Below are 14,384 nucleotides of genomic sequence, written 5' to 3' on the forward strand. Positions count from 1 at the left end.
GGAACCCCTGGAATATCGAGGATGAATATAAAAAATCTCTAGCTAAATCGCCTCCGTTAAATCAGATACCGTAAATCTCTGACTAAATCAGAATCATACACATGTTTTCCTCGAAATATTTATTGTTAGTTTGTAACCTAATAAAAGTGTCTGTATCACATGTCTTTAGATGTTCCAATTTGGGTAGCGTGACGTAACATGTACCACCTTGATACGTGATTTATAATGATACCCCTCCGTGGGCCTCCTTGAACAGGTTGCCCTTTGATTCACCGGAAGTGGAACTCTTCATTCCTAAAAATCTTCGCGGACAACCCAAAACAAGCTAGACGTCATAAGTAATATTTGTTGATATCGCTCGATTTCCCCAAAAATAATGGCAGCAGACTCACCCAAGAGATCATCGAAGTATCACCAGAATGTTGTTCGACCACAGCCGTTCAGGTATGGCCAGTTAAGCTAGGCTAGCTCCATTTATTAACTCTAGGGGGTCGTTTGTTTGGATGGGAAATTGTTGCAAAACAAAGTACTGGTGTCAACAAATTATCAACAGCTGATTGGGATGATTTCACTAATGGCGACCGAAACTGATTATTTGAAATAAAGTGATAACTGGGACACTCTAATGAGACAGAGATATTTATTTTCTATAAATGTTATAAAAGAGGGAAATTTCGGTAACATTTAAGATAAAAAAACATAGTCAACAACAATTTTTGAATTTTCCAGGTCATCTGTCACTGACCGTCCGATGTGATAAATGGTATAAATTTGATTGAGCGAGTCCACTTTATAGGCCTAAATAATATCTCTTTTGTGGTATACTAATTAGGTTGGTTTACATTATCACATATAATTTATTCAGATATTGCTTTATTTACCTTTCTGCAAAAGAAAATAAAATAGTCACACAGGGCATGCACTTATGATGGAAAGTGAGTTTTAAGGGAGTTACCAATGAAAGATTAAAGAATACCCTGGAATAAAATCCATGGTCTAAACAAAGATGTATATTTTTATGTCTCATGTATAAATCATTGGTTCAGCTATGTTTGTGGTGTAGCAGGATTGGATTGGGTCGATTATCACTAACCTAGTGTTGCTTATGATCAGTCGGAGTATTTGGCTTGTGTTCAGACGTCCTGAGTGTGAATCCCAGTCTGGTTGTTACATTTTCCCCTCTCCTAGCTGTTACAAACTTGGTGCCAAACTAAAATCCACACAATAGTGGTATAAAAGGTCTGGTACACACACTGTATGCATGTCTTTGAAGGCAAAGACTTTAAAAAAAAAGGAAGGGGTATACATAACATAGTGAGATTCAACTGGGTCTAGTATTGGTGACCAGGTAGCTCAGTCAGTAGAGCATTCTGTAATTGGTGTTCGGAGATCCCAGGTTCGAATCTCAGTCTGACTGTTACATTTTTTCCTCTCCTACAGCACATTTAGATTATTTCTATAATGCTAAATTTAAAGTCAAAAGTTTTCGAGAGAAAAAAAATAACAATAGTTACTGACTTTCTTTGTTAAAGCTTAAGACTATTAGTTTTATCAGAAACACATTATCATTTACCTAGCTGGTTTATGAAATTAATTTAGACATTATTTCACCACTGATCATATAAATGAGGCTTAGACATCAACCTCATACGATCACAATACAAATTACAAGGAGTCCTACATTGTACATGCTACATATATATATAGGATCTTATATGAGTGTCCATTTCATAACAGAATTTTGTCTACAGAGTTTTTTATTGTTAAACTTGGCGAACAATAAAAAAAAAATGCTCAGGTTTCATGAAATTTCATTTAGATACTTTTATCACATAACAATATAAAATGTAGGTTACATTTTGGAGAATTTCACCTTCAAAATTTGCTGCAATTCAAATCCAACATATACAGCCATTTTATTTCGGGATATATAAAATCCTGTCTTCACATCATTATTTTCTATATGTCACTTCATTGTTTCTGCTATATTACAAAATATTACATCATTACATTAAGTCGCTTATATCTGACGAATTGTGATAAATAGATTTCCTTTATCATTTCAGTGATAAGACAGTAATGGAGAGTGTGGTGGATTTCATCTCTGATGTTGTCCCACAGGTAATTAATATGTTGATTTTTTCCATCTTTGCATATTACAGAGTTAGCTCCCTTGTGGGTAGGTATCCATTGTGACATCATTATTTTTGAGAGCGCAATTCAAGTCATTTTCTCAGAAAATTATGATGTTACACACGCAATCACATTACGTCACAATCAATACCTACCCGCAAGTGCAGATAACTCTTTAATATACAAATGCAGAATACCAAGACTTCATCAGCTGAAATAAAGGAAGTTTCGTACGATGGAAGTAAAAAGTCATTAATAATTAAGTTAATTAATACCCTATGATATCATAGAACTCTTGCTTTCTCTCTAACGTTTTTAGAGAAACTGGAAGTAGAATTTGCATTTCTTGTTAAATTAGAAAAATAATCATCAATATGGAGAGATTTCATATTAAAGGGATTACTGTGAAACACTTTGTTTTCGCCAGATACAAATGTTCACCTAATGTTGTGAGACAGCTCCTATTCAAATAATTGTATAGAACTTATTCAATGCAGAATATTTGTCAGTAGGAGTCCCTGGGCCCCGTTTCACTAACATTCCCCATAGGAAAGCATTACAGAAATCAGGAAAAAAATCTTAAGTGAAGGAGCCTTCCTTAAAACCTCTAATGCTTTCCTGTGGTGAATTTTGAGTTAAGGAAATTTTAGAATTCCTTTAATTTAAGATAAGTTCATCAAACTGGACCATTATAGCGAATTTATATATCCACGAATATTTTTAAAATTATGAAGACACAAACTAGTATAATTAAGTGTGTTACTGTATCAGAGTTTGGTTGACTTTCTGATCAGATTATGTAATTGGGCAACATTAAGTACTTTTTTTTGCTTTTACATAATTTGTGTATTTACATACCTGGTAGTAATTCAAAACAAAAAGGTTCAGTTGTATACATTTAACATTTTTGTTTTGTAGGCATACAGTGGACATCAAAAACAGTTTGAAGACAAAGAAAAAATTCAGTGGGTACGGTTTGATACCTCTGATATTAACGGTAAGTACATACATGTATATATTAATTTTGACTCTAATATATTATCACATGATTTACATACCCGCCACGTTTGTCTTGTCACAATCATATCACATTCTGGGCCCATTCCGCATTGTATTGCTAACCTAAGGTATCTGATATTTATACTTTCTTGCATACTGTTTTAAAAATCAGAATATCATTCAAAACAGTTTCACAGCTGGTGTTCTAGAATGATTTTCAATTATCCCAAGGAAATCAGTATTTTTGACAAAATATGAACATTTTCCCACCTTATTGTATCAACTCAACATTTTATCGTTACATCAACATTGTGCATGAGTTTTCTCATGTGTTTTAGCGAAAACTGTTTTTATCCCATACAATTTTTTTTTTATAAAATCAAAATTTACAATCTGTGTTTTTTTTAGTTCTTACTTGCCTCTGTCTTATCCTAATCTTTTAGATACAATCATTACTTGTCTTCTGTCCTTTAAACTTCTACATGAGTTGTAGTTTGGCCCTAAATGACAGAAATTGACCGTAATTGTTGATGGGCCGTAAAACACAAAAAACAAACAAACAAAAATCTAGGATGATAATATATGATAAAACATATTCTACCAGATGCATGCTCTCTGAACTTCAAATTCAGTACCATATTACCATGTAGATGAACATACATATATTAACTCTACCACTTTACCTGTCCTATGCCTACTGCTTTAATTGCTGTCAAAATCTGCTTTCTACCGCTTCTTCAGAATTCTAAAATTGACTTTAGCAAAGTCATAAAATTACAAAAAACAATCCTTCATATTGCATATTTTTTATCAAAAATCAACAGCAAACCAGGCAAATCACTGGAACTTATTTAGAAACTGTGATAATTTTTTATTTTTACCTGTACACACAATTTATGCATCATATATACCAAATATGATATTGAATTGATCTTATTGTTTTCTGTAAAAATTTGTTTCTGAATCGCTGCAAAATACCTCATAAATATTGCAGACAATGACCACTTCTGAGGTGTTGACTTGTATGTAGCTACCTCTTTTTTGGGCATTAGAGATCAACATGTATTGAAGAAGCCCAGATGTTGAGGGCTATATCAGTAGATATTTATCAATTAATCTTGAGCATATATATAAAAGTGATTTTCCATGTCGCCCAACCACCAGACATACTCTTGATAATTATCTAGAATGAAAAGAAGGGAAACCTCAATTCCAGTCAATAAAAAATAATAGCATTTAATTGGCTCTATTTAATGACTGGAATCCATCATGTTTTTTATTTTTTTTTATATATATATCTGTTTTATGGGTTTTATTAATTAACATCCTATTAACAGCCAAGTTTGTTGGTGGAGGAAAGCTGGAGTACTCAGTGAAAAACACCAACCAGCAGTTATAATTAGTACCTGGCAAATACCCCACGTGGGATTCGAACTCATGTCCCAGGGCCCAGTTTCATTAACATTCTTTAAATTTAAGGAATCCCTTAAAATTGTCCATAGAAAAGCATTACAGATTTCAAGGAAAGTTCCTTAACTAAAGAATTTTCCTTAACTTTTCTAATGCTATTCTATGGGGAAATTAAGTTAAGGAATTCCTTTAAGTTAAGGTATGTTCATGAAACTGGGTCCAGAGGTGGAGAACTTGTGGTAATATGTCGAGACATCTTAACAACTCGCCACCATGGCCCCATAATTATTCTATTGATATTGTAGCGAATCTTTGTTGTAGATATATGTAACAACCCTGACCTGACCGCAGGAGAGAACAAAGGGATCCCACTGCTGCTGATATTAGGATACAGTAATGGAGTACAGATATGGAGTGTACTAGTAAGTTTCATCATCAATTAATTAATCCACAATTAATTTACTAAAATTTGTATTGACTCAAAGAAAGCTTATAAGTAATAGATATTGACCAAAAACTAAAGAAGATTGACTATAATGTTTAAAAAATGATAGACTGTGATGAAATGTGTTTGAGATACTATACACCTATATTTAGTTTTACGGCTGAATGTTTATATGCAATTGGTTGAATTTAAGATGATGGAGTTTGAATATATGTAAGTCATAACTTAATAAACACTTCAATCAATGATTTTCATATTGTTTTAATCATAGTGTAATATGAAATATTATTTTTCTGATAAATGTTGTTGTTGAAAATTTTGCTCTCTCGAGCTTTCTCCCGCATTGCAATTCCTGAAAGTTGACAGGTATGAAATGAATTTTAAAACATGAGAAATGTTGAATGTGTTAAAACCGTACTATGTTTTATTAATAGTTGCATGTAATTTTTCTTAAGAGTGGTAATTCTGTCTATTCCGCATATTAAAATAGTTATATGCACTGGCGGGGAGGCCTTGATGTGATGTCATTAGTTTGTGAGAGATTTACCAAATATTGACATAACAATTGATACCTTCCTGCAAGGGGAATAACTCTGTAACACACTAAGAGAGAATATATAAAATATTATAAATATATCTTTCTGTAGCCAAGTGGAGAAGCGTTAGAAGTCTTATCCTTACGGCAAGGTCCAGTGAAAATTGCCAGAGTTCTGCCCACACCTGTTTCAGGTAAAATATCACATTTTACAATATATAATGTCAATATATAAATTACAATATTACAATGAGATAGTATGTAGTAATGATTATTTTGACAATAACCTATCTGTCAAATGTTAGTTTTGATGATGATCTCTGATACATATATTAGTGTATGTCTAATCTCATTTTTGAGTCCAAAGTTCACACACCTTGAATTTTAATATTTATCAAATGAAGACTAAACATATGAATATGATATAGTTTTTTTTTTTTTTTTTTTTTTTTTGTTAAATAATTATACCCCCTGCAATGAAGTTAAGGGGGAGTATACTGGAATTGGGGCCGCGGTGGCCGAGTGGTTAAGATGTCCCACATATTGCCACAAGCCATCCACCTCTGGGATGCGGGTTCGAATCCCATGTGGGGCAGTTGCCAGGTACTGACCGCTGGCCGGTGGTTTTTCTCCGGGTACTCTGGCTTTCCTCCACCAACAAACCTGGCACGTCCTTACATGACCCTGGCTGTTAATAGGACGTAAAACTAAACAAACCAAACCAAGGGTTGCCCATCTGTCTGTAGACACAGCTTTGTCCGGTGAACTACTTGACATATTTTGATAAGATTTGGTACACAGAACCCTGACATAAAGCGGAGTTGAGTAAACTATATAGGGTAGTGTAATGTCCCCTATTAATGGAGTTATTACTAAAGTGCAGCAAGGTATTAGTAGGCCACTGTGGCGACAGTTCTAGTTAAAGACTAATTATGTTGCGCGATATCATAAGTTTAGATTTGACTTCATTGGTGCCCAAGCTCTTTCATTTTCTTAATTATTTAGCACCCTGGCCGGTTATATGGTCAAATCTGATAATTACAATAATTATTTACACCATATGTACATGAATGTATAATACTAATTGTTGTATTGTTGTTCTAGTGAGAGGAGAAACTGATCAGTTCCACACTCACAGACCTCTTATGGCCCTCTGTGATACCTCAAGGTAAGTGCTATTATATTAGGTCGGAGTAGGAAAGGGGGGAGCGTCAGAAGTGGGGGGGGGGCGTCTGGAATCTCTCAAGCATTAGCATTGGTACAGGTTTTGGTTTGTTTGTGTTATGCCCTATCAACAGTCAGGGCCTTACCAGGACATGTAAGTTTATGAAGATAGAGGAAAGCCATAGTACCAAGAGGTAAACCACCAACCTTCAGTTAGTACCTGGCAGCAATTGGTCAGGTCTATGCCAGTTTGAATTTGCAACCCTGGGCTGGAGGGCTAGTGGTAACATAATTGAAATCTTTAACCACTTAGCCATAGCAGTCATTCATCTCTATATATGTGTTCGTATTGTGTGATTTTTGCCTTTTATCACTATTTAACAGTTCAATTATAAATAAATATCCCACCTATTAGGTTCTATAAAAACCTTATTCTATCCTTGATGTTTATCTTTTTTACTATAATGGAATGAATGATACGTCACAAGGATAAATTAATTCACTCACTTTCGTATTACAGCGCTGGCCAGCCCTACTGCTCCGTTAAAATTGTATCACTAAAAACTGGAGATGAGGTGCATTCCCTGAAGTTTCCCAGCATTCCGGTCCTCAATATTGAGTGCAATAAAAGGTGAGCTATTTTTTTTTTTATTCAAGTTTTTTTCAAAGTAATCACATACATCTGTATACAGTTTACATACAAAAATAACATAATGCATAATATCATATCATCTTTTCTTTCATACCTACACGTGTAATACTGGCTGGTCTAGGGCAATACACTCATGTCGCCTGAGGCTGTATTGCATGGCTACCCATGCAATAAAGCCTCGTGACGTCACGGCGTCAACAAAATCTCTATTTCCTCGGTAAAATTTTAACATTTTTTTCACAAAATTGACTGGTTTTACTATAAAAGATGCAAGCAACGGAATTTGTGTTGAAAATATCACGTAATTTTTCATGTATGGAAATTGACTTCCAGTCGTGGATTTCTTCGAATTTATTTCAAAATGGCGGGATATTATAGTTGTAAAATTGCAGTAAAACGTCGTGGTATGAAAGAAAAATACTCTTTCATAAGTGGATATGAAGGATAGGGATATTCTACCCTCGGGATCACAAAATGTTGCAAAACCCTCGGCAAGCCTCGGGTTTTACTACATTTTGTGACCCTCGGGTAGAATATCCCTATCCTTCATATCCACATATGAAAGAGTCTTATAGTATCACACACATATATATAGCGTCTTGTTGTAAACATGTATAATATTTATATCAACCAGTATGCTATAATGATAGTTTTTGTACATAAAAAATGTATATGATAATGTTCTTCAAAATTAAATAAATTATTGATAAGATTTTTATAAGAAATTACTTTGATGTTAGAAATTAAAGATAAACATTGCAAGTTATTATAATTGCATAATTAATGAATTAGTGTTGTCTATCAAGTTGGGTTTTTTTTAAGTAGCTTTTACTTTTTGCTTCATTGATAATAATCCTTATTACCTCCCTTTTCATACAATTCTGTACTCGTTTCTTTTGATTACCCCCCTTTGTACTGTTAAGTTAAGAAACCAGAAAAAAAATAAAAATTTTAAACTGGGTCTATATCATTACATAGAGCATTGTTTCATAATAAAATGATACACATACTGTATATCGACACTGATAATTTACATTATATTACTCAGATGTCTGTTGTCTTATTTTTTTGGCAAAGTTATTATGTTTACGGTTTTCTATTTAAACCTGGTAATCATTTCGGTCCTTTTAAGAAATTATTCGGTTAAAGTTACAATTATGCTAATTACAGTTTCTTTATTATGTTATTGTTTTCTAAGGCTACTTTTTTGAATTTTTCAAAATATTATCTTCTAATGAAGTATTACTTGTCATATCATTACTTCTTTCTTTTCAATTCATCAATAGTGTTGATGATGTATAATTTACTGTTGATGAGTCTCACCTTCCAGTCAGTGTAACAGTACATCATACTTCACCCATATCATTTTGGTATCTTGAAACTCCAGTATTACTATTATGCATGTGAATTTAAAATCAGTCTAAATTGGACTGTCTTTGGACCTGCTTCATACTGGGCATGAATGTTCTGTGTAACCTTTATTTTATTTAAACTTATTGACGCAGTGTCTTTGTTTTACAGGGTGTTAGTTATAGTGTTTCAAGAGAAGATATGTATATTTGATGCATGTACTTTCAAACAAAGATTCTGGGTAACAAGTAAGTAGATAGGTTATATCATGGAGCTCTTGGATAAACATTTTAAAATAACATAAGTAAAATTGCTCACAACTAAACAAGGCATTGAATGAAAGGGGTCAATGTTAGGGGTCAGAGTCATAAGTTCAAAGTTCAAGGTTAAATAATGCTTTTCTGATGAGCATTATCTGATTGTATTATAAAGAAAAGAATTTAAGCAAAAATTTATTGTGTCATAAACGGTCAAGGTCACATGATCACCATCTCTTAATGAAGCATGAAAAGATCCTGTTGCTCTTATATTAATTGATGAGATTTTTATCCTCCCCACTTTCACCTAAACAGGGATATCAAATTGGGTCTATCCGTCTTTCCATCCTTCTGTCTGTCTGTTATGCTTGGTTTCCGTGCAATATCTGCCACAAATCTTAAGAATTTTTTTTTAGTTAAATGCACCAAGGGCTCAGATGAGTTTGCTCGTCACTTTCATCTGACCCTCTTTGGTGGAGTTATGGGCCTTTGATTAATGAAAGTGGGGGATAAAAATTCCATGAAATTGCTTGTTGCTATATCTGACATTGTGAATCTGTTCAGAATAAAATGAAATTCTTTGAGATAAGCAAGGAGACACTCGAATGGCAGCAAACATATTTTTTGTGTATTCCATATTGATGAGGACTTGCTAGAGGTAGACTCTGGTGCCTTGGCAGATCATTCCTTTGGTAGGGCCTTTCTTCATTTTAGATCCCGACTTGTCAGTATTCTATTGTTTTATTATAGGGTACTACTTGTCTTAGCAATTGCCTCTGTATAAAGAGTTAGACCGCTTATTTTAGCTCACGTACCTGGTCCGAGGGGGGCCTGAGGGGTAGGGCCAAAAGAGATCAATATGACCACTTTCATTTAAACATTCTTCTCTGACACATAGCATTGACTTACACTCATTGTTAATGATATTGATAGCATCATTATGTGGGTGGGACTCAAAATTAAACATATCGTTGGGTCAATTTTACTATTTCTGATTGTAAGCATTTATGTGATAATTAGTAAAAAAAACCAACAGGTGAGCGATACAGGCCCTCGGGCCATCTTGTTCTTTATACTGGTTTAAAATGACCAGTTTCGACACAATTTCATCAAAGATCATTTTGTAATGACAATTTCATCATTGAGCCTTAGGAGGTCTTTATAGACATGTATGACTTTACTTATACTTTTGTCCATTGGTTTATGTTACATGTAGGTTGCTTCCCCTGCCCCGGACCTGACCACAATCCTATAGCCCTGGGCATCAGGTGGCTGGCGTACGCAGATAAACGGGTAAGTATAAGCAACACAGAATCACTTAAAGACAAATATGTACCAATTTGTCAGTAAGTGTACAATGTATATGTATAATATACTTAAGTAATAGGTCGTCATAATGGCAACTTTATTTTTAGTACACATAACACACACATCCTGTCCTGTTGATATATACAATCTCTATCAAGTTGTTTCCCTTTCATATGAGTTAATTTTGTTTTAAGCTAATCTCAAGGCCTAAAATTATTGATTTGTCTAGAATTTGTATTATAAGATAAGTAACTATGTATACAAGTAAGGAATACTTTACGTTTTGGAAACTGATTTTACGTGAAATTTTTTGTTTTATTTTACAACTGAATAATGATATCTTGTAGTTAGTTCCGATGCATCAGTCATGTGGCGGTATGTCTGGTGATGGCGCTCAATCGTACGCTGCTACAGTTATCAGTGCAGCTAAGGTAAGCATCATATACAGTGGATCTGTGATAATACAGACGCCGAATGTCGGAGAAGCTCACAATCTGGACAGAAATGCCACAGAACAAATTAAAACTGTTGACTAAGTAGATGTTATTCGGCAGTTTGGTAAATTCTTATTCCAGACGGTTTGGGCTGGTCAATTCTCAATCCAGAAAGTTTGGGCTGGTAACTTTGCAATGCAGAAAGTTTAGACTTGTAAACTTGCAATCCAAACGGATTGGGCTATTAAAATTGCGATCCAGATAGTTTGAGCTGGTAAATTTGAATCAGAGATGGTATAAATCCAGAAAGTTTGGGCTGGTAAATTTGCAATCCAAACAGTTTGGGCTGGTAAATTTGCAATCCAGAAAGTTTTGGCTGGTAAATTTCAATCAGAAAGTTTTGGCTGGTAACTTTTCAATGCAGAAAGTTTAGACTGGTAAATTTGCAATGCAGAAAGTGTGGGCTGGTAACTTTTCAATGCAGAAAGTTTGGCTGGTAAATTTGCAATCCAAACAGTGGCTTAACAGTTTGGGCTGGTAAATTTGCAATCAAGACAGTATGGGCTGGTAAATTTGCGATCAAAACAGTTTGGGCTTGTCAATTTGCGATCCAAACAGTTTTGGCTGGAAAATTTGCACTCCAGATAGTTTTGGTTACAACGTTATTGTCTGAATTATCGAGGGTCAACTATAGACATAGAGGAATTTGAATTTATTAAACAAGTTGAATACTTTAATTATTATCCAATGAGTCTTTAGACAAATGCTATATCAGATTATTTATAGAGATTCATAAATTTGACATTACATAAAATTCTCTTCAAAAATAAATTAGATATAATAAAAAATATTTATATTACATAGTCACAAGTTAAAGATTTATTATATATGTAATTAGTATAATCTCAAAATAAAGTAATTAAAACCTTTCAATTTTATTTCTGTTATAAGACAATATGACTCCAATACAATGTGACGTTTCAGTCGACTCATCAATTACGCAACTTTACCTGTTGATGCTCCTGTTATAATTACCTGTAGCATCAATGTTATTTATAGGTATATTTTGATATAAATAACATCGCCGTGTAACATTGCTAATGATTCTGTACTGTGTTTGTCATTGTTGTACACAGGGGGCGTTTAAGGGCCTGACGATGTTTGGGGAGGCGATGGTGAACAGTGTAACAGGATGTAAACCACAGCCAGTGAAGAAAGTGGAGCAGAGCTGTCAGGATGCCAACGGTTTCCATCCTGGTATAGTCTCGATCATAGACCTACAGACAATTTCTTCAGAACATGTAAGTAATTATGGTATGATAATAGACAATCTTTTTAAGATGCTCAATAAAACACAGGAGCAGACAAATTAGTATTTTTCTTCAGTTGCAAAAGTTACTTACTTTACACCATTACCACCATTGAAAAGCTTGAGCTTCTAATTTTACTTCAAGACAGAGATACAAAATATAATTAATTGCATCCAGAAAAATTTCTGTGGCACTATGTCTATATGGTATGAAGTACTGATATTTCATATTATTTTTTGTGTTAATTAGACATATACTATATATGATTACACACCAATTATTGTTCAAATGATGAGTATTGTTTATGTTTTGTCTGCGGTGGATCATCTTTAAAACATTTACATAACCTAGAAGTGCATGGTATCTTCAGAACATGTGCACGGAAGTTACCTACAGACAATTTCTTCTGTCAGAACATATATAAACAGATGATCTCTTCAAAACTACAGACAATTTCTTCTGTCAGAACCTTTTCTGAATCAGAACATGTGAATTACCTATAAACGATCTTCCTGTACAGACAATGAATCAGAACATGTAAATTACCTATAAACGATCTTCCTGTGCAATCAGGACATGTAAAAAAAATTGTAAAGTTACATTTTACATATATGATCTCTTCAGAGCTTGTAGAATGGTCGATTTTAACCGAAATAAGTGGTTTGACTCTATGATTTCAGCATACATATACATTGCTTGTGATTTTGCTTCATATTCTCTCATTAATGAAAGATTATATTTCATTTTTAGTATGCAATTTTTTATATAGATTACTTAGATTGAAATATATTACTGGTAGTACTGCTTAATTATTTCATAAAAAATGTTTCGTTCTAACATTCGTTTTCTCTCTTTCAGTTTTGTGTCGGCGAAGAAAGTGAGGGAGATGGACTTATAGCACACTTTCATGCTCATGCAAATGAACCAGTGGCCAAAATGGCATTTGATAGTTCAGGAACATTGTTGCTGACAGCGTGTAAATTAGGCCACAACTTCCATGTGTTCCGTATCATGGCCCATCCGTGTAGTTCATCATTAGGGGCAGTACACCATCTCTACACACTCCACAGAGGGGAGACAACTGCAAAGGTACAAGATAGGAGATGTAGAGGATGAGGACTTAGTATTTTCTTTTTTGATCAATTATTGTCATAAGGCCAAATAAAAAATATTCTTTTTTTTGGTAACACCCTTTAAAAAATGAAGGGTCAGTAGGTAGGGATTTTTTTATTTTTTTTTTTTTTTTTTTTTTCTCTTCATCCCAATCTTGCAGTGAAAAACTGAAGTAGACTTTATTCAACCTTATATAAACCTAGAACGAATATACGTACCCGGCCTAACTATACCTTTCGGCCGGGTACGAATTGGTCCCTATGTGTCCTAGTGGAGCAGTGCCTCCGGAAATCACTCGGGCACAATTTTATATACTTTTTTGTAGGTTTCCAATTATTTTGTGCGTTATACAAGTTACATTTATATATTATTTTTGTGGAAAATAACATAATTACCATACTTAATATCTACCGTACCACTCACAAAACGTCAAATTCATACTTTTGTAGACTTGCTGTATAAATTCACTGCGGAAAGGTCTTCATATGTGTATATGAAAAATACAAAATGTCTCGCTGAGAATCTGATTTTTTTATGTATTTATGGTTCAGCACTTTTTATTGCCTAGTAGGTAACCGATATAAAACAAGTACGATAAAATGCATGCAAAGGTTTAAATAATGGTTTGCTTAATTATTACTTTGCTCCATTAGGCAGTAATAGGCACCAATTGTAGCTCTAAAGACGACAATATTTTCTGTCTAAAAGTCTTTTGAGCTACAATATTGCAGCTAATATAAACCATAAATTTGATTCACAGGAGACATTTGGTGTCTAAGATTTACAGAATTTGTACCAAAATTCTGGATGTGAAAAACCAAACAAAATTTAGGTTGTTTTTTGTTCGCTTGAGGACAAAACTGATAAAAAGTTTTTGAGTAGGCACTGATTTTATAGTGTTGGTCGGGTTACCGGAAACACAAATATTTTTTTGTTTTGCCTGAGCAATGTGTCACTAATCAAGACAAAAAAAAATATCAAGGATGAATCAATGGTTCTCTTGTTCTTAATGATGCTTCTTGCTTCACTTTTAATTTAAGCAATTGTATTTTGTTGAGCTCAACTTTATCAAAATGTAATTTATTAGTAATTATCAATAACTTTAATGGAAATACTGTAATCGATTATTGAATGATTACAGGTACAGTTGGCATGTAATCAATTAAAATCAATTACTTTGCAAAAAGTTATTGAATCTTCAGTTACTGTAGCTAAAGCATCATGTGATGCTTAACTTACTTGAAGAGTTACTACGGTTTCATTGACTTTAAGAC

At 33.7% G+C, this 14,384-nt stretch overlaps 1 protein-coding gene across 1 annotated transcript in view; it reads left to right on the forward strand.

The window, feature by feature from the left end:
- Positions 1-310: 310 nt before the first annotated feature.
- The window catches only part of LOC138331641 (BCAS3 microtubule associated cell migration factor-like), a 34,412-nt gene continuing 20,338 nt past the window's right edge, over positions 311-14,384 (forward strand). The window contains 12 exon segments of the mRNA XM_069279362.1: positions 311-444; positions 2,067-2,121; positions 3,052-3,130; positions 4,864-4,964; positions 5,635-5,716; positions 6,627-6,690; positions 7,207-7,317; positions 8,860-8,936; positions 10,162-10,238; positions 10,601-10,684; positions 11,824-11,988; positions 12,856-13,086. Coding sequence (XP_069135463.1) covers positions 377-444; positions 2,067-2,121; positions 3,052-3,130; positions 4,864-4,964; positions 5,635-5,716; positions 6,627-6,690; positions 7,207-7,317; positions 8,860-8,936; positions 10,162-10,238; positions 10,601-10,684; positions 11,824-11,988; positions 12,856-13,086 — 1,194 coding nt within the window. The 5' untranslated portion in view covers positions 311-376.

Source organism: Argopecten irradians, chromosome 9, assembly GCF_041381155.1.
Source record: "Argopecten irradians isolate NY chromosome 9, Ai_NY, whole genome shotgun sequence".
NCBI lineage: Eukaryota > Metazoa > Mollusca > Bivalvia > Pectinida > Pectinidae > Argopecten > Argopecten irradians.